We start from the raw sequence: 20,954 nt of genomic DNA, 5'->3' as shown, positions 1-20,954 counted from the left end.
GGAGGGGGAAGATGTGATTTGGGGAGGTTTGTCTTCTCAGCTTCCTTTTCATGCAGGACAGGTTTTTTTGGGTGGTATTAGTGGTTGTACTATATCATAGGATCTGTTTTCAGGATTTGGGGTATCTGGGATGTTCTGGGTCCTCCCCTTGGGTCCGATAGTTGTCCCATTTGAGAGGTTCTGGGCCATTTTCCTTGCAGACTTTAGTGCTGCAAAGGGAATTAGGTTTAACTGACCTACTGTTTAGGGTTAGCTGGGGTGGGGGGATATGTATCGGGTTTCCAAGGTGTTTTTTGGGTTAGTTGTGGGATATTTTGTGGGTTTTAAAAAAAGGCAAACTACCTCCTGGTTTACGCTGCAGCATATTTCCCCTTTTGTAGTTGTTGATGACTTATGTATACTAGCTCAGATTTCCTTTTTCATAAAAGGGACCCTGTCTATTGGTCTGTTCTTTCTCATTACTTATAAGCATGCTTCTCCTGCTGCACTTTGTTTTTTATGGTTGTTCCTCATGGCTGATGTTATTAGCTGTATTTCCTTAAATGTTTGAGGGATCTCATCACCTACCAAACGTAAACGCATTTTGCAGTTTGCTCGCAAGAATAAAGTGCATATTTTGTTCTTGCAGGAGACTCATCTCACACCCAAAGAGCATGTGAAGCTGAAAACAGGATGGGTAGGGCAAATATATTACTCCTCTTATAACTCCAGGATTCTGTTTTAATAGACAAAAATTTGCCCTAGGTAGTTAATAGAACTTACTCTGATGTTGAGGGATGATATGTCATTCTAGACTGCTCATTGTACTCTGAGCGGTTTACTCTAGTTAATCTTTATGGACCTAATTCTGAACAGCCTGCTTTTTTTCATCACCTCACAAATCAAATTGCCTCTTCATCACCTCACAAATCAAATTGCCTCTTTTGGCTTTGCAAAATTATCTCCTCCAAGAACCCATCCAATCCTTTTTTAAACACAGCTATACTAACTGCACAGCTATACTGCACAGCTATACTAACTGCACTGATCACATCCTCTGGTAACAAATTCCAGAGTTTAATTGTGCGTTGAGTAAAAAAGAACTTTCTCCGATTAGTTTTAAATGTGCCCCTTGCTAAGTTCATGGAGTGCCCCCTAGTCTTTCTACTATCCGAAAGCGTAAATAACCGATTCACATCTACCCATTCTAGACCTCTCATGATTTTAAACACCTCTATCATATCCCCCCTCAGTCGTCTCTTCTCCAAGCTAAAAAGTCCTAACCTCTTTAGTCTTTCCTCGTAGGGAAGTTGTTCCATTCCCCTTATCATTTTGGTAGCCCTTCTCTGTACCTTCTCCATCGCAATTATCTGAATAATTGCGATGATCTGAATAATTATCTGAATAATTATCAGGTGATCTGAATAATTATCGCCCCATCTCTAACCTTCCCTTACTAGCAAAGATGACTGAAAAAGCAGCACTGTTACAACTCAATGAACACTTAGAAAACAATAAAATTCTACACCCATCACAACATGGGTTCAGAAAAAATCGCAGCACAGAAACCCTACTACTCAATATATCAAACAAAATAATAAGAGGCTTCGACAATAAACTAAGCTACCTACTAATACTACTCCACCTCTCTGCGGCTTTCGACACCGTAGACCACAAAAGCCTGATATCAAGACTTGCTAACATAGGTCTTACTGGCAAAACCCTTGCTTGGTTCACTTCTTTCCTAAAAGACAGGTTCTTCAAAGTCACATTTAACAACAACTCCTCTGATCCCCTCCCCCTCGAAACAGGGGTACCACAAGGGTCAGCCCTCTCAGCCACCCTCTTTAATATATACTTACTCCCACTCTGCTAACTCATCGCAAGTCTAGGCGTATCATTTTATATGTATGCCGACGATATTCAGCTCCTTATCCCAATAACCTCTACGATCGAAGATGCATTGAGACTAACAGCCAACCATCTTATCGCAATCAGAAACATGCTGAACCAACTAAAACTATGCCTCAACATGGACAAAACAGAATGCATACTCTTCGATAGAAACACAGGCCAAATGACCCCATTACCCTCCTTACAAATTGGCAACTCTAACATTCAACTGAAGAATAATACAAAGGACCTCGGAATTTGGATTGACTCCGAACTAAACTTTAAAAAAAACATCGCAATGAAAACAAAAGACGGCTTCCATAAACTCCACATACTTAAACACCTCAAGCTTCTACTACACCAACAAGATTTCAGAACCGTCCTGCAATCTCTCATCTTTACCAGCCTCGATTACTGCAACTCACTACTAATTGGACTTCCCAAATCTACCATAAAACCACTCCAACTGTTACAGAATGCTGCTGCCAGAGTTTTAACCGGCAAAAAAAAGTCAGAACACATAACCCCTGTTCTGAAGAGCCTTCACTGGCTACCGGTCGAACAAAGAATAAAGTTCAAAACCTTAACAATCCTACACAACGCGATTTACAGACCAGATAACACCATCCTCGATAACATGCTCCAAACACACAAACTGCAACGCACTACAAGAACCTCAAGCAAACTGCTCCTAGCCATACCTTCTCTACCATCAACTAAGCACTCCAATACTAGGAACAGAGCCTTCTCCATTGCGGGACCAAAAGCATGGAATTCCCTACCTGACTACTTAAGTTCACTCAGAGACATAAAATCCTTCAAAAAGGAACTCAAAACATGGATTTTCAGACAGACTTTCACAGATGTTGGCTAAGCATACATCAAACACACACACAAGAGACTCACTGACTTTACCCTGTTTTCATGGAATTTATGCATCAGCACTCGTTTATACCCTGATTAGACAATATTTATACATAGACATGTTTAACCTCAAAATTTTCTACGATGTTTCCGTTACCTCTAGTTAACATGATACCCGTTTATATTGTTCGTTGTCTGTATCAAGTTGTTATACTGTAAACCGGAGAGAAGGCAGATTGCTATACTTCGGTATATAAAAGACTTTAAATAAATAAATAAATAAATTAATTAATAATATCTTTTTTGAGATGCGGCAACCAGAATTGTACACAGTATTCAAGGTGCGGTCTCACCATGGAGCGATACAGAGGCATTATGACATTTTCCGTTTTATTCACCATTCCCTTTCTAATAATTCCCAACATTCTGTTTGCTTTTTTGACTGCTGCAGCACACTGAGCTGATGATTTTAAAGTATTATCCACTATGATGCCTAGATCTCTTTCTTGGGTTGTAGCACCTAATATGGAACCCAACATTGTGTAATTATAGCATGGGTTATTTTTCCCTATATGCATCACCTTGCACTTATCCACATTAAATTTCATCTGCCATTTGGATGCCCAATTTTCCAGTCTCACAAGGTCTTCCTGCAATTTATCACAATCTGCTTGTGATTTAACTACTCTGAACAATTTTGTGTCATCTGCAAATTTGATTATCTCACTCGTCGTATTTCTTTCCAGATCATTTATAAATATATTGAAAAGTAAGGGTCCCAATACAGATCCCTGAGGCACTCCACTGTCCACTGAGAAAATTGTCCATTTAATCCTACTCTCTGTTTCCTGTCTTTTAGCCAGTTTGCAATCCATGAAAGGACATCGCCACCTATCCCATGACTTTTTACTTTTCCTAGAAGCCTCTCATGAGGAACTTTGTCAAACGCCTTCTGAAAATCCAAGTATACTATATCTATCGATTCACCTTTGTCCACATGTTTATTAACTCCTTCAAAAAAGTGAAGCAGATTTGTGAGGCAAGACTTGCCCTGGGTAAAGCCATGCTGACTTTGTTCCATTAAACCATGTCTTTCTATATGTTCTATGATTTTGATGTTTAGAACACTTTCCACTATTTTTCCTGGCACTGAAATCAGGCTAACCGGTCTGTAGTTTCCCGGATCACCCCTGGAGCCCTTTTTAAATATTGGGGTTACATTTGCTATTCTCCAGTCTTCATGTACAATGGACGATTTTAATGATAAGTTAGAAATTTTTACTAATAGGTCTGAAATTTCATTTTTTAGTTCCTTCAGAACTCTGGGGTGTATACCATCCGGTCCGGGTGATTTACTACTCTTCAGTTTGTCAATCAGGCCTACCACATCTTCTAGGTTCACCGTGATTTGATTCAGTCCATCTGAATCTTTACCCATGAAAACCTTCTCCATTACGGGTACCTCCCCAACATCCTCTTCAGTAAACACAGAAGCAAAGAAATCATTTAATCTTTCCGCGATGGCCTTATCTTCTCTAAGTGCCCCTTTAACCCCTCGATCATCTAAAAAAGGATTGGATGGGTTCTTGGAGGAGAAGTCCATTACCTGCTATTAAGTTCACTTAGAGAATAGCCACTGATATTAGCAATGGTAACATGGAATAGACTTAGTTTTTGGGTACTTGCCAGGTTCTTGTGGCCTGGATTGGCCACTGTTGGAAACGGGATGCTGGGCTTGATGGACTCTTGGTCTGACCCAGTATGGCATTTTCTTGTGTTCTTGTGTTCTTGTATTTGTAGGCGGAGATTAGAATATTTGCCCAGACCTAGTTCTTAATAAAACCTCTTCTAGTAAGTCTGCCTGCTAGTGTTTCATATCATTCTGAATTTATTCATATGTTCAAGTTTGTTGATGTTTGGCGAAATATTCATCCAGGTGAAAGAGACTTTACTTACTACTCTCCTAGGCATGCTATGTGTAGCAGAATTGATTTTTATGTGCTCCCCCAATGCTTTCTCTAACACATCTGGAGCAGTATTTTTACTTGTACACTCTTGGACCATTACCCTATTCAGTTTGGTTTCGTTCTGACCCAATGGCATTTAAACACTTCCTTCTTAGGTGATAAGCATTTTCCTACACTTCTAAAACAAGCCATCTCTGAATTCAATGAGTTTAACTGGGCTATGGAGTTTACCCCAGTCTTCACTGGTCCATTTTTAAGGCATTCTTGAGAGGCAAAATCATGTGTTATATGAGCCACCTGCATAAGATCCACAAACAGAAAGCAGAGTCACTGCTAGCCACTATTAGGCAGTTAGAGGGGCAACATAAGAAGGATTGCTCCAGAGAAACTTATAAAAGATTGGAGAAACCTTGGGGAGAGCTTAAAACACTTAAAATTGGAAAGATAGCATGTTGTTTGAAATTCTCTAGACTGCGGTTTTACAAGCATGGGGATAAACCTGGTTCACTGCTTGCTAGATCCATTAGGAAGCAGGTCTGTAAATCTCATGTTGCTTTTATACGCAAGCAATCTGGTGAGCTCATGACAAATTCTTTGGATCTGGAGCAACGGATCAGTTTTTTTCCAGTCTCTATGCTAACCCTGGTTCCTCTCACTTAGAAGACGTTTGTGATTTTCTTCAGATCCTTGTGCTGCCTCACTTAAAGGGTGAGAAGCAGGAGAGACTTGGAGCCCCCATTACTGCTGAGGAGATTCAATTGGCCTTTAAAGCCTTTCCAGCGGTAAATGTCTGGGCCCAGACAGGTTCTACATAGAACTTTATAAGACTTTTTTGCTGATATTTTCCATTTCATGCTTCCTTTATTCAGTCAGGCAGGGGAACTTGATACAGCACTGGGGGACATGGCAGAAGCCACGATCTCCCTTATCCTTAAGAAGGGGAGGGATGCTGTGTGTTGTGGCTCGTACCAACCCATTTCCCTTCTGAACGCTGATATTAAGATACTCGTGAAAGTGCTTCAATAACGTTTAGAAGCTGTACTCCGTATCCTGGTACAAGGTGACCAGACTGGGTTTGTAAAGGGGAGGGTCTCCACAATTAACATTAGAAGGCTTTTCAGTATACTACATCTGACCAAGAAAGGGGCAAGCCAGCACTGATACTGTCTTTAGATGCAGAACAGGCCTTTGATAGACTAGATTGGTCTTTTTTGTTTCAGGTTATGGCTAATTCTAGTATACCTGACAAATATAGGGTGGGTTCTAGCTATGTATAAGAAACCCAGGGCATGATTATTGATCAATGGTTCTCTGACTTCTGCATTCTCTACAGAGCAGGGCACACGTCAAGGCTGCCCACTGTCACCCCTGCTTTTTGATATTGCAATTGAGCCTCTGACTGCAGCTATCCAACAAAATGTGGACATCCAAGGCATTAGGCTGGGTGGCAGAGAGCATAAAATCTCACTTTATGCAGATGACGTTTTGATTAATCTGTCTGCCCCCTTATCTTCTAGGCCAGCTTTATTACATCTCCTTGCTCACTACAAGGCCCTACGAGGCTATAAAGTTAATTATGATAAATCTGAAATTTACCCTGTTGTTCCCAGAATGCCCATCCTGGACTGCTTCTCTAACTTTCGAGTGGTTGAGAAGGATTTATCTACTTGGGGATTCACTTCTCTAGAAATGTCAAATACCTTTTCTCTAAGAATTACACTGGGCTCTTTGGTAAAATAAAAGCGCAGCTCCAGTTGTGGGCTGACCTTCTTATCTCTTGGATGGGTAGAATTAATCTTTTAAAGATGAACATTCTGCCAAACCTTTTGAACCTTTTTCAACATATTCCCTGTGATATTCTTCAACAGATGTTCTCTGAACTACATAGCTTAATCGGGAAATTCATATCTTATTATAAGCCAGCCAGAATTAAATTGAGAAGTTTATGGTTGCCCAAACAGTATTTATTATTGAGCATCCAGATTACATTGCCTGCAGGCATGGATCTGTGGCGAATATCTCCTGGCTGTCTATGGAATGCGAGTAGGCTATTATTACTCTGGTCATGATTCCTTTTTTACCCTCGGACCTATCACAATGTTGCACAGTTTGTAGACAAAGCCTAAACTTGGCACATACATTGCGGGTTTGGAGGCAGGTTAAAAGATTTCTGGGGTTAGTACAGAAAAGCTGTCTCCTATTTCCCCCATATATGGCAATTCTATTCTATCTGGCTGTACCTTCTCCCCAGTTTTTTAAAGAATGGAGAAGGCAGGGGTTGATAACTCTAGCTCAACTATGGGATGTGGACTCAAAATGTATCCCTTTCAATCCTTAGTGGAAGATTTTGACATCTTCCCTGAGTCGCGAGCTTAGTATCTACAGTTGTGCCAGGCGTTGAGAGACGATTTGATGTTGAAAGCCCCCTGCAGCCTTTAACAGGCATGGAGAGGTTTATTAGTGACCCACAAGCATGTGTGCGGGGCGTCGTCTTAAACTATCTGAGTATTCTGACTGGTAAATTTGGATTGGCCACCCCCCAATCCTTGATGAATGCTTGGAACACAGATCTAGGTTTGTCTCTGGTTCATAGAGACTGGAAATCTATCTGGGCCTCAGCACATTAAAGAACAATTAAGTGCTGGGCGAGCTGCACTAATGGTTGACTATTGCACAGAACTTACAGAACATCTATCTATTTTGCAACAATTTTTCCAGGCTGTAGTGTAGCTTGTTGGAGGGATTATGGCAAAAGAGGAACGTATATTCACATGTGGTGATATTTTCAAGCTACTCAACACTTTTGGTCCTTAGTTGCCCAGGAAATTGCTAACATTCTTGGTTACTCAGTTTTTCTGAGTCCCAAACTGTGATTGTTGGGTTATTGGGTGGGGCTCCTTGGTGCCAGTTAAGTCTCGAGCTCTGGTGGGACAGCTGTTACTGGCCGCTAGATTTACCAGTACTACCTTCTGGAAAATGAACCCCTCTTTGGATCACTGGAGTCGTCAGGTCCAGGAAGTCGCTGATATTGAAATGTTGTATCATGATTTGAATAAATGTCTCTTTAAATTCACTTGGGGCCCCTACCTTGAATACTGTAAACTTAAGGTTTGATTGTTTGTGCTAGATATTGAAATGTTGTATCATGATTTGAATAAATGTCTCTTTAAATTCACTTGGGGCCCCTACCTTGAATTCTGTAATCTTAAGGTTTGATTGTTTGTGCTAGAACATGTACTGAATTGTTCTACTGCTGCATCGTATAAATTTGTGTATTTCATTGTATGCCTATATATTTCTTTAAATAGTTAAAAAATGAGACACTATTCCTACTCATATAGGCACCCATATTACTCCTCAGGTTATTGCAAGCAATTCCAATCTTATAATTATTACCACAGACAGCTTCAAGCTTATCGAACCGTGTCGCAACAAAATCCACAGCACACCTGGAATCAAAGGCTGCAATCTGCTGGAAGAGGGCAAAACCGACCAACTCCACAGGCACAACAATGTCCCTAGTCAAGCTTTTGATAGTTGGTTGTAGAAGGGTCTGCCTCCAATGATTCCAACCATAGGCAAATTAAAAAATGTTTACAACTCATGGGCTGTAATTACATCAGACAAATGGTACTGTAGATTATAGAATAGGGATGCTTCCTAACCTGGAAGGAAGTTCCCAAAAATCACTTTCAAAAGACCAGCAACGTTTCTTTAGAAAATCAATTGAAATTGCAAATCAAATTTTCAATCCTGATATAATCCAGTGCTGTCACCAAGGTTTCTAAAGCAGAAAGAGAAAAGGGGTTTTACTCCAAATATGTCCTCATCCCGAAGAAAACAGTAGGTTTACGCCCAATACTAGATCTCAGAAGACTGAACAGACACCTTCAAAAAGAAGTGTTTCAGATGCATACACTACAAACCATAATACCCCTTCTCCAACAAGATGATTGGTTAACAACAATAGACCTCAAGGATACATATACCCATATTCCTATGACAGAAACCCATCACAAATATCTGTTTCACAATTCAGGAAACACACTGCCAATACCAAGTGCTATCTTTTGGTCTGGCATCTGCACCACAAGTATTCACCAAAGTACTTTCAGTAGTAGCTACACACATTTGAAAACAGAGTAATGATATTCCCATATTTGGACAACTGGCTAATAACAGCTGCTTCAAAACAGGATTACATCCAGCATATGAATACAGTAATACATTTTCTGCAAAAGTTAGGTTTCATGATAAATCTCCCTCGCAAAATCTCAAATTCAGAGGAGCCATACTGAATACAAAGATGATGTATATATATCTCCCAAAAAGAAGGGCAAATGCATTATAAAATCTAATAAACACTGTGACTCCATGAGCAAAGATTTCAGCATGGATATTCCTGAAAATAATAGGCGATATGGCCAATATTTATTTATTTATTTATTTATTATATACCGATGCTCAAGACTAGGTCTTATCGTACCGGTTTACAGTGTAACCAGGGGTAACCAATTAAACAGAAGATAAAGTTACAATGAACAAGGGATTTACAGTTCGGGAGAGTTAAGTGAAAGAAATCAGTTTAACATAAGATCCTAACAAGAGAAACTAACGTAACAAACGAGGTAAGATACATGCTTAGACATTGGTCTGCTCTGTAAATCAAACTGTGATAGGATCTATCCAGGAGGAGGGGAAGGGGGGGAACTGTGGAAATGAGGTTAGGGACTATGCTGATTGTGGAGTGACCCATCAAGGGAAGGCTTGAGTGAACAGACAAGTTTTCAGTTTCTTTCTAAAGGAAAAAGGGCATTGTTCCTGCCGAAGTTCTGGGGGAAGAAGATTCCAATGATAAGGTCCAGCAGTAGACAGGGCTATTTCTGAATGGAGTTGTGACTAGTGGATTTATTAGGGGGAGCCTGGAGAGATCCTTTGTATGCCGATCTGATTGGTCTTGTGGAAGCGTGGAGTTTGAGTGGTATTTGGAGTTGGAGAGTAGATAGATGATAGATGTTTTTGTGGATGGTGGACAGGGTCTTGAATAGTATTCTATAGTTGATAGGTGGCCAGTGCAAGTTTTTTAGGATTGGTGTGATGTGGTCCTTACGATAAGAATTTGTAAGGATCCTGGCTGCGGCATTTTGAAGCATCTGTAGAGGTTTCGTTGAGGAGGACAGAAGGCCAAGGAGAAGCGCGTTGCAATAGTCGATTTTTGAAAACAATATGGCTTGTAGTACTGAACGGTAATCCTGAAAATGTAGGAGAGGTCTTAGTTGTTTCAGGACATGAAGCTTATGGAAGCATTCCTTGGTGGTGGTGTTAATGAACTTTTTGAAGTTCATTCTGGTGTCCAGAGTAGCTCCTAGATCTCTCACTTGGTTTACTAATGGAGAGAGAGGGTTGCTGATAAGAGGATTGTTGTCATTAGGAGAGATGACTAGCGGTTCTGTTTTGGAAGTGTTAAGAACTAGATTGAGACTAGAGAGTAGACTATTGATGGAGCGGAGGCAGTTGTTCCAGAAGTGCAGGGTGCTGGAGGTGGGATCTGTGATAGGGATTAAGATCTGTACATCGTCCGCGTATACGAAATATGGTACATACAGTATATGGTACATACAGTCCCATTTGTATGACTAAGAATGCGATGTGCCCAATGGCACTTAGGAGCAAATCATTATCAATGACAATCCCTTTGATGTACCATCTTCAAGAGTCACTAAAGTGATGACTAAAAATTTTGAAACTCACAGTTGGACAAAGTATGCATCCCTTGAAGATTCACAGAATAACAACAGATGCATCCCAATGAGTATGGGGAGCCCACCTTGACAGCCTATGTATTCTGCAAGAGGCAGTATAGCACATAAATCATCTAGAAATGCTAGCAGTACTGAAAGCTCTCCAGGTTTTCAACCATATGTATGCAAAAGCACAGTGCATATCCAAATCAACAAACAAGGTGGAACAGGGTCTTACAGCCTTAGCAAAAAAGCATCACAAATTTAGGAATTGCAATCAGAAAGGGAGTTTATCTTTTAGTCATATATCGCCCAGGAAAACAATGCACCATAGTAGATCGACTCAACAGACAATTAAACAACCAAGTCTTAAAAACAATATTCCAGACCTGGGGTACACCAGAAATCAATGTTTTTGCCTCCCCATTCAACAGGAAGCTTAACCAGTTTTGCTCAAAGAGAAGTTCCTGGAAGGGTTGTCCCAGGATGCTTTCTCCATTCCATGGAGCCAGACATTCACGTATGCCTTTCCACCAATTCCAATGACATAAAAAAACCTTCCTGAAACTACGAACAGAAGATGGAATGCAAATCTTGATAGCTCCATATTGGCCAAGGTAGCTTTGGTTGAACTGACTGTCAATCTAGGATCCAATTTGTCTCTCAAACAGAGTAACCTGCTCACGCAGTTCAAGGGAACCCTATTTTACCCAGAAGTAAAGAAGTTGACGCTAACAGCGTGAATGCTGAAACCGGCCCCTGCAGTCATTTAGACTTATTGAATGAAATAGCCATAATAATAGCCTCAAGGAAGCCATCCACTCAAAAAGCATACTCCTGTAAATGGAAGAGATTCTCCCTTTTGGTGTGAATTGAACAATATTAAGCAGAAGACTTGCTCAGTTCATCAACTCCTGAGTTACCTATGCTATCTGTCATCACAGAATTTATCAAACATGTCAATAAGAGTTCATCTTAGTGCCATTGCAGCATACTATATCACAACTCTAACTAAGCCAATATGTCAAAACCCTTTGGTCCAATGATTTATGAAGGGTCTTACAAATGTTCATCCTCCAATAAGGCTACTGGCGCCCAAATGGGATCTCAATTTTGTTCTATAAAAGTTAATGGCTGCTCCCTTCAAACCTTTAGGGGAAATTTCACCTCAGCTAATGTCTTGGAAGGTAGTCTTTCTAATAGCAATAACTACAGCAAGAAGAATTGGAGAACTTTAGGCTCTAGTAACATATTAACCACATACAACCTTTCACGATAACAAAGTATCACTTAAAACACATCCAAAGTAACATCCGAAATCCACCTAAATCAAAGAATTGAATTACCAACCTTCTTCCCAAAACCTCACAGAACAAAGAGAGAACAAGTTTTTCACAACTTAGATTGTAGAAGAGCACTTTTATACTACCTTAAGAGAACTCAACTTTATCGGAAATCTCAACAATTTTTTGATTCTTAGACCATAGGAGAGGGATAAATGTCTCAAAACAGATGATTTCCAGATGCTTAAGGCACCTTAGACAAACTGGATCTGCCAGAGCCAATAAGAGCGGTCTCAGCATCTACTGCATTCCAGAGTCAAATACCTTTAACGGAAATATTAAATGCCGCAACATGGTCCAACAAAAGCACATTCATCAGACAATATTGTTTAGAACATGACATGCAAGCAAATACAAACTTTGAGAGATCCATCCTCGAAGCAGTTATGAAAAACTAAAAAAAAAAAAATAATAATCCTAATAACAAGCTTTCTTCCTCCGGGACAGGGTTGCAGCAAATAAGAAAATAGTAACCCTAGCTAGGGAGTTTCACTTGTGTGACTGGTTGCATGCTTGCTCATGGAGAAAGTGAAGTTTCTTACCTTTAAGTGGTGGACAGCAATGGAAACAGCCACACAATCCCTCCTGCCTCCTCAGAAAGAAAAAAAAAAAACTATTGGACTGAATCTGAGGACTTCTTCAGAGGTGGCGGTTGAGCGGGAACCATCATGCATGTTCAGATCAATGTCTAGAAGTTTCTGAGCATATAAGAGCATGCCTGAATTTGATGCTGGAGGATGACATCACCCTCTTGTGTGGCTGTGTGCAATGCTGTCATGGAGAACACCTGCTTACAGGTAAGAAACTTCATTTTATCTGCCATTATTTACTATGTTACTATGAGGGGGTGGCAGGTGAATGATGGAGCCTGAAGATCAGAGTAGATGGGGGAGAGCCATACATAGCAATCTGAGGAAGCATAAATTGAAGAGAACCTGAGAGATGAAGGAATAGGAAGGACTTCAGTAGGATTCTGACTGCAGTTTCTTATTGGCTGAGTTTTTGTTTTGTTTGCTCAGCATTACAGGTGAACTTGGACAGAAAACTGTTCGGCCAGCACTTAGTGAAGAAAGTAGTTCTGAAAGCTGTGACTGGGTTCCTGAAGAATCAGAACCCCAAAAAACCATTGACACTCTCTCTCCATGGCTGGACTGGCACTGGCAAAAACCTTGTTAGTCGAATCATTGCTGAGAATATTTACAAGGGAGGTCTGAAGAGCCCTTACGTCCATCAGTTTGTGTCTACCTTACACTTTGCACATGTTGTTGACATCAACAAATACAAGGCAAGGTCAAACACTGCAGCACTTCAGGGTTGGAATTTGAGTTGGGCTGTTTCATTTCTGTGGTGTACCTTTGTGCACAATAGGACTGGATGGGAAATGACGACTATTAATGTTTCTTATTAGTCCTCATTTTTCTTTCTTTAATTTTTACTTATGGGAGGACTGCAGAGGGTTGATAATGGTATAGTATGGCTGCAGACACACAATCTCAGGCTCTTATCCTGTGTAATCTTTCATATATGAGTCTGGTCAGTGCTTGCATGGGAGTCCTCCAGAAAGTACAGGACGTGGTTTGCTGATTTAGTAGCTTTTCTCCCCAATTTAATGTCCAGTCAAAAGCCCAGGAGAGACACTATACTGAGTGCTATCTTCCAAGTAGATATTATATGCATATATTTTTTTATAACTTTAGATACTGTAAGTCATGTAAATAAAATACATTTCTGCTGAAGATAGTGTTACTGAGCAATAAGTTCTCTTCTCCATTTCCCATGTTTAAGTCCAAAAAAAAAGATTGTTTTGACGTGATCAATTTATTGTGATTTAGGACCAGTTGCAAGCGTGGATCAGGGGAAACGTCAGTGTTTGTGAGCGCTCCATTTTTATATTTGATGAGATGGATAAAATGCATGCTGGCCTCATCGATGCCATTAAGCCTTTCTTGGACTACTATGAGCAACTCGATGGGATATCCTACCGCAAGGCTATCTTCATTTTTCTCAGGTAAGGAGCATGTTCTACAGAGCACAACAAGTGCCTTTAGAGATTTGCAGATTTGGAGATCATAAAATGCTTTGTCCTCTTACAGTAATGCTGGAGCCGAGAGAATAACCCAGATAGCTCTTGATTTCTGGAGGAGTGGAAAGCAGAGGGAAGAGCTGCAGCTGAAGGACTTAGACCCTTTGCTGTCAGTGGCTGTTTTCAATAACAAGAACAGTAAGTAATTTATTTATTTATTTATTTTTAATTTTTATATACCGATGTTCCTGTAAAGAATACATATCGCACCGGTTTACAAGGAAATGATTTTCCTTGTAAACCGGTTTTTTTCTTTTTCCTTGATTTTCCTTGTAAACCGGTGCGATATGAATACATATCGCACCGGTTTACAAGTAATGATGAGTAGATGGTGTTGCTGTTCACTGAACATCTGGGGTGTGTGCTGTTTGTTCACTAGCAGTTGGGTATTAGTCACTGGATGTTGGCAAGCCCTGTGATTTCAAAGGGATGTCCTCATTTAATTCCTCTAGAGGAAAATCAGGAGGAGCTCTTAAATAATGTGGGACAGAATACAAGGGGGCTCTTGTAACAGCCTTTATCTCCCAGTAATCTAATTTCCAATCCCAGTTTGGATCTCAGATGGTCAGAATTGACTTCAGCCTGATTCTCAGTGAACATCTGTAAAGTGCTTTGAGCATGCATTGTTAAAGTGATCTGGAAATTTTAATAAAATAAATTTAGTATCATAGTAAATGACAGCAGATTAAAAAAAAACAAGAACATAAGAATTGCCATACTGTGTCAGTTCGAGAGTCCATCAAATTTGGTATCCTGTTTTCAACAGTGACCAATCCAGGTCACAAGTTCCTGGCAGGATCCCAAACAGACCAATCCATGTGGCTTTCCCCAAGTCTACCTGTTAACGGTTTATGGATTTTTCTTTCAGGAACTTGTCCAAACACTTTTAAATCCAGCTATGCGAACTGCCTTTACCATATCCTCTGGCAATGAATTCCACAGCTAAATTGTGCATTAAGTGAAAACATGATTTTCCCGTCAATAAGCGGGCTGAATTAGCCATTCTTCTAGGCCGTCCTCCAGGTGGCCCTAGGCAGAGGTTCTCTCAAAGATCACAGACCTTTGTCTCTGTGTGCCTGCACGGCTCTTCCCACACAATATCAAATCTCATCAGTCTTTTTTCTTCCATACTGCTAGCTACACACGGAGCTGTTTCTCTCTCTTCATTCTCCTCAGTGAATAAAAAAAAAAAAAAAAAAGCACTTTTAAGTGCTACCATGGCTCTGAAACCTCCTGGTTTCAAATATTGTCAGTGCGGGAAGGCTATGTCCATCATGGATGGACATAACTACTGCTGTCTCTGCCTGGGCCCGGAACACGACCAGTCCACCTACAGGGACTGCGGGAGGATATTGCTCAGGGCCCAGAAACTATGGGCCTTGAAAATAGTCAAAGAGCTGATCAGTCAAGGTGCATCAGGTCAGTCTTGTAGCGGCTTCAATTGCACATCTACACATGGTACCAGTGCTGGACATTTGTAAAGCAGCTATGTGGTCATCTCTGCATACTTTTACATCACACTACTGTCTTGACCAGCAAGCATCTTCGGATGCAGAGCTGGGCGCAGCAGTGTTAAACCACTCATCAAGGAATTGAGGCTGTCCACGACCATGCGGATTGAGCACACCAGATCAATTACACCTGCAGGGGATGGGTACCCCTCCTACTCAGAATATATCAGTGTGTGAAATACAACCCTAAGCTGGGGAATCCCAGACAGCATGGCTAATTCAGCCTGCTTATCGATGGGGAAAAAAGCAAGTTTGCTTACCGTAAACAGTGTGTTCCATAGATATCAGAGTGAATTAGCCATGCCAACCCGCCTGCCTCCCTAGACAGTGTCTCCGACATCAAGATACTGGAAAAGCTATGTTACAGACTGAGGAGAGTCGGTATTGTTCAGGAAGAGCCGTGCATGTGCACAGAGACAAAGCTCTGTGATTTTTGAGAAAAGCTCCACCCAGGGCCGCCCGGAGGGCATCCCAGACAGCATGGCTAATTCACTCTATCTATGGAAAATGCCATTTATGGTAAGCAAACTTGCTTTTTCTCCAATTTGTACTAAATGTACTATTTAGTAACTTCATGTAGCTTCCCCTAGAATTTATTTTTTGAAAGAGTAAACAATGAAGTCACATTTACCTATTCTACTCCATTTATGATTTTATAGATTTATATCATATCCCCTCTCAGCCATATCTTCAAGCTGAAGAGCCCTAACCTCTTTAGCCTTTTCTCATAGTGGAGCCATTCTATTCCCTTTATCATTTTGGTCACCTTTTTCTGTACTCTTAAGTGGTCTCACCATGAAAAGATACAGAGGTATTGTGACATTCTCTGTTATATTCTTTGTTCCTTTCCTAATAATTCCTAACTTCCTTATCTGTTAGACCAGCCCATTACTTTTGAGATTATTGCACTTCTTAGCTGCCGGAGGCAGAGGACACATCCCCTCCATGACATCAAACTTTGCACAAAGAGGGAGTGGTCGGAGGCTCTCATCAGTAGTTCTCTGTTTCCTGTAGCTTCAAACAAGATTAGACTGACTTCTCCTCACTTCCAGAGTGAGGGTATGGACCCGGCTGGGTGGAGTAATGAGCACCTAGGACAACAACCTCTTGGGGTTGATTTTTCCCAGCATTGCTGCCTCCCACCCTTTCTGGTAGGCCCTAGGATGTGGATCCCTCTCCAAGGGACTGAGGACCTCTCTCCCTAGGGATTTGTGACTCCACAGGAACCTAAGCCTTTTCAAATTGGAGGTGAAGCTCTTTCTCTTTCCCTCCTTCTCTTCCTCTATCTGTCTTCTTCTCCTTGCCTTGACACTACTAGATTCCCTGCTGCCTGCTCCTGTGCCCGGAAATGGGCCTTAGTAAAGCTAGGGGGAAAAAAAAAGCAGTAAGTGGGAGAAGCGAGCCTCTCCTACACAGGCAATGGGCTGAGGCAGTTGCGGGAGGGGCCATGTTGATACTAACAGAGCATCACAGAGCAGGCGGGTTGGCATGGCTAATATGACAAGGACAATTCTTAAAGAGCGGTGTTCCTGTATGAAGTGTTTTTTGTTATGCTACTCTCTGTATTCACTTGGTTTAATGCTATGTTAATTCTTTTATACACTGGTTTTTCCAGTTTAAGATAGCTATAGACTAGCAGCAGTTTAGATCAGTGATTCTATTTTGTTAGACTTATACTTAATATGGTTACGCATGTGACAGTGTGTCTAATGTGTAATAAGGGATAGTTATAAGGATTCTATGTAAGAATCAAGTGATTTATGTTTGTTTATTTTTTCTATATGTGAATGTCACATTTGAATAAAGAATTGTAGTAAATGTTTATTTTCTAATTCGATTTTGTATAATTTTATGTGCTTTTTTCCCCACCCCTATTGGAGTGTTTTTTGTGAATATATTTTTATTTTACATAAGAAAAGTATATAATTAATAATTTAATTGATTAGGTCAGATAAATTCAGACCAAGTCTGTTTAAATCAAATTAATTCAGATCAAGTCAGTTGCTATAAAAAAAAAATCACAAAGTGATGCCTACCAAGAGTTAAAATCCTTTGCCAAAACCTCGGCCTTGCTGTGATCGGAATAGGACAGCAGCAGCCCCAAATACCTTGAACATATGGTAAATATACCTTTTTTTTTTTTGCTGTATACTTTTAACAATTTACAATTAGCATGTAATTGGCTAACAATAGTAATCCTTTATCCTCATGAGTTACTAAACTAATAAATGTGCAGAAAAATATTGCTTATAACATCAAATTCACTACGTCAAGACATCTGTGTGTTTTGATCTAGCATATTAATTCCATCTAATTGACAAAAGAAACACTTGATTTTACTTTTCTAATGTTTAATATATTTATATATTTATGTGTCAGGCTTCTAATACTCCTAATGTTTAAATAAATTGTAATAAATGCAATACTAAAATACATCTTTCTTCTTAGGTGCAAAAAGTTATAAGGAATTATTTATCTAGGTCCGGTGTTAATTATAAAGCAATGTCTGGAAACTCTGCCGTGCCTGGGACATAAATCATTCCTAAAGCGCTGGCTGGCTGGCTTCCCAGACCTGAAGAAAAAAAGAAATGTCTTTTAAACTAGAGCCTGTTTCACATTTAGAGACAACTTGTGCACTGGTCATTTTTACATTAAAAAAATCATTCAAAACAATTTAAAATAATTCTGAATGGGTTAGAGTTTATTGGTTTTCATGTTTTAAATTTTTTTTTATGGTGAAGGGGAAAAGATACCATGTCACAGCAGAATACCTCACCTCAATCACACGTGCAGCAGACCCTCACCTAACAAAGAATAGAGAAGACCATAAAGCATAAATATAAACATGCAGACCAAAACTGAACTGGAAATTGCAACAAGCCAGAGTCTCTGTATGCAGTGCAACAAAAGAAAAAGAGAAATCACCAGTCCTCCTAAAATAAAGCAGGAAATATAAAATCAATAGCAGTAAAACCATACTAATAAAAAGAACAGATTTCAAAACAGCTGATGACTGGAATATCCAGTAATTAAAAACTCATATAAAAATTTCAAGACACCAATAAAATATTTAAAAACAGCAGATACAAAGACCCAATAATTAAAAGTAATAAGAATTTTAAAAAATGCTCTGCTCTCCATACTGGAAACATTTGATTTCCAAGTGCCCTGAGAGTGTTGTGAATTAGGAGTGGGGGTTGGGGGGTTGCTTGCAACTTTCTCCTCTCTCTGTCACATACAAGCACCCTCAATCACACAGGCTCTCAATCACACATACCAGTTCTCAATCGCACTTATACATATGCTCTCAATCACACAATTACAAACATGCTATCTCACACATACACACACAGTCTTAAACACATATGCTCGCTCTCTCCCCACCGAACTAGCCTCCTCCTCTTCCAGCCCTCACGGCCTCAAGAAAGGAGTCCCGTCGGCCATGGGGGCTCACGTTGCTCTTTGTTTTGCTTCGGGCTGCGCTGCTCTCCTTTGGCCTGGTGCTGCCCGCACTTTACCTAACATGATCTTCCCACATGCATGGCCGCTGCACTCCACTTCCTCTTCCAGGCCGTGGGGATGGGAAGAAAAGACCATACTGGTGCCACTGACTCCATCTCTCCTGCTGCATTCCACCCAGGCTATCAGCATTCTAAGCCCAGGCAACGGAAGAGTTCCATTTCAGGGAGAGCAGTGGAGGACCGGGAAGTGTGGCAACACATCTGCATGTGCTTGGCGACACACTGGTTGAGAACCACTGATCTAATGAGGACAATGCTAGGGAATGAACTACAGTTCTCAAATTAGACTCAGTTAGGTAAGGTTGTAATCCATGCAACATATGTAATTTGAAATAGGTCCCCTTTACTACTTTTGATATTTAAGATTTCAGAGACAGTAGAATCCATAAAAATTACAAGATTTGTGGCCTCTGTCATTATTGATATCTCTCCACCATTTATAGCCATAGAATGAGGTCAGGAAATCTAGCTAAGTAAAGAATTTTTGTTTTTGCCATGTTCAGAAGCAGTTTATGTTTGGTTAACCAATCCTTGAGAGAAGTCAACCACTCACAAACTTTCTTAAGGGCACCATCTATCGAATCAGAAATTGTTACAAAAAATTGAAAATCATCAGCTAAAAGACAATATCCTACATCCAGTTGAGACAAAATACAACAGATTGGAACAATATAAACCTTAAAGAGCGATGCTGAAAGGGCTGATCCCTGAGAGATGCCAGTACACAGTTGGAATTCATCAGATTTTTTTCCTGATACATAGTTAAGACCGAGCTCAGTCAATCTGCTCTTGAGTGACTTTAGGAATATGAAGCCCCTGGAAGAACATAGAGCTCACCTCCTCATTCATCTCTTTCCTACCATAGAGTACCCTATAATAATCAGTAAAAACCTTGAGAATATCCCCTGCCTTAGTATGTAAACACCCATTATTGTCTTTAATATGCATGAAGATAGCTCTAGGATTAACGTCCCTCACCAGTCTGGCCAACAATTTTGTAGCTTTATTCCCAAATCTATAATAATGGAATTTATGAATGCGTAAAGATTGTAATGTTTTTTGATGTAGCAAATGATTCAAAGCCATTTCAGCTTCATCTAACTTAATTTATGGTTATATGACATGCTCACAATATCAGCTCTCTTGCGCCAGAAGACTGGAGTGGAGGAGTAGCTTAGTTGTTAAAGCAGCAGGCTGAGAATCATTGCCCCTTGTGCCCTTGAACAAGACACTTCACCCTCCATTGCTTCAGGTACAAACTTACGGGCCGATTCAGTAAAGTCCGTGGGAGAGCAGACGAACGCCGGCTCTCCCGGCGCGTGCACAGGCCACTCGCCTGTACGATTCTGTATTTAAATTAGGCGGTGCAGTAGAAACAGGCAAAAGGAGGCACTAGGGACACTAGCGCGTCCCTAGCGACTCCTTTTGACCCAGAGCGGCGGCTGTCAGCAGGTTTGACAGCCGACGCTCAATTTTGCTGGCGTCGGTTCTCGAGCCCGCTGACAGCCACAGGCTCGGAAACCGGACTCTGGCAAAATTGAGCATCCGGTTTTCGGCCCGACAGCCGCCGGCCCATTTTAAATTTTTTTTTATTTTTTTTTTACTTTTTTACTTTTCGGGACCTCCGACTTAATATCGCCATGATATTAAGTCGGAGGGTGCACAGAAAAGCAGTTTTTACTGCTTTTCTGTGCACTTTCCCGGTGCCGGCAGAAACTAGCACCTACCTTTGGGTAGGCGCTAATTTCTTAAAGTAAAATGTGCGGCTTGGCTGCACATTTTACTTTCTGTATCGCGCAGGCATACCTAATAGCGCTATTAGGTGCCGCGGGTTGGATGCGCGTTTTCCTCCTCTTACTGAATAAGGGGTAAGGGAAAACGCGTGTCCAAGGGCAGGTGAACAGTGCGCTCCGTTGGAGCGCACTGTGCTGTATCGGCCTGTTAGATTGTGAGCCCTCTGGGGAAAGGAAAAATACCTGCTGTACCTGGATGTAACTTGCTTTGAGCTAAAATGAAAAGGTGTGAGCTAAATACACTAAATAAATAAATACA

The 20,954-nt window shown here is 40.6% G+C and overlaps 1 protein-coding gene across 2 annotated transcripts in view; it reads left to right on the top strand.

The window, feature by feature from the left end:
* Positions 1-20,954, top strand: part of LOC115096938 (torsin-1A-like) — a 53,807-nt gene that overhangs the window by 13,922 nt on the left and 18,931 nt on the right. The window contains exons 2-5 of one of the 2 annotated variants that reach the window (XM_029612259.1): positions 629-676; positions 12,807-13,072; positions 13,620-13,795; positions 13,881-14,008. In XM_029612259.1, the coding sequence (XP_029468119.1) occupies positions 629-676; positions 12,807-13,072; positions 13,620-13,795; positions 13,881-14,008 (618 nt within the window). The remainder of the gene's footprint in view (positions 1-628; positions 677-12,806; positions 13,073-13,619; positions 13,796-13,880; positions 14,009-20,954) is intronic. The other variant, XM_029612260.1, reaches the window with a different exon arrangement.

Source organism: Rhinatrema bivittatum, chromosome 8 (assembly GCF_901001135.1).
Source record: "Rhinatrema bivittatum chromosome 8, aRhiBiv1.1, whole genome shotgun sequence".
NCBI lineage: Eukaryota > Metazoa > Chordata > Amphibia > Gymnophiona > Rhinatrematidae > Rhinatrema > Rhinatrema bivittatum.
This window is presented reverse-complemented; position numbering and strand designations above follow the sequence as displayed.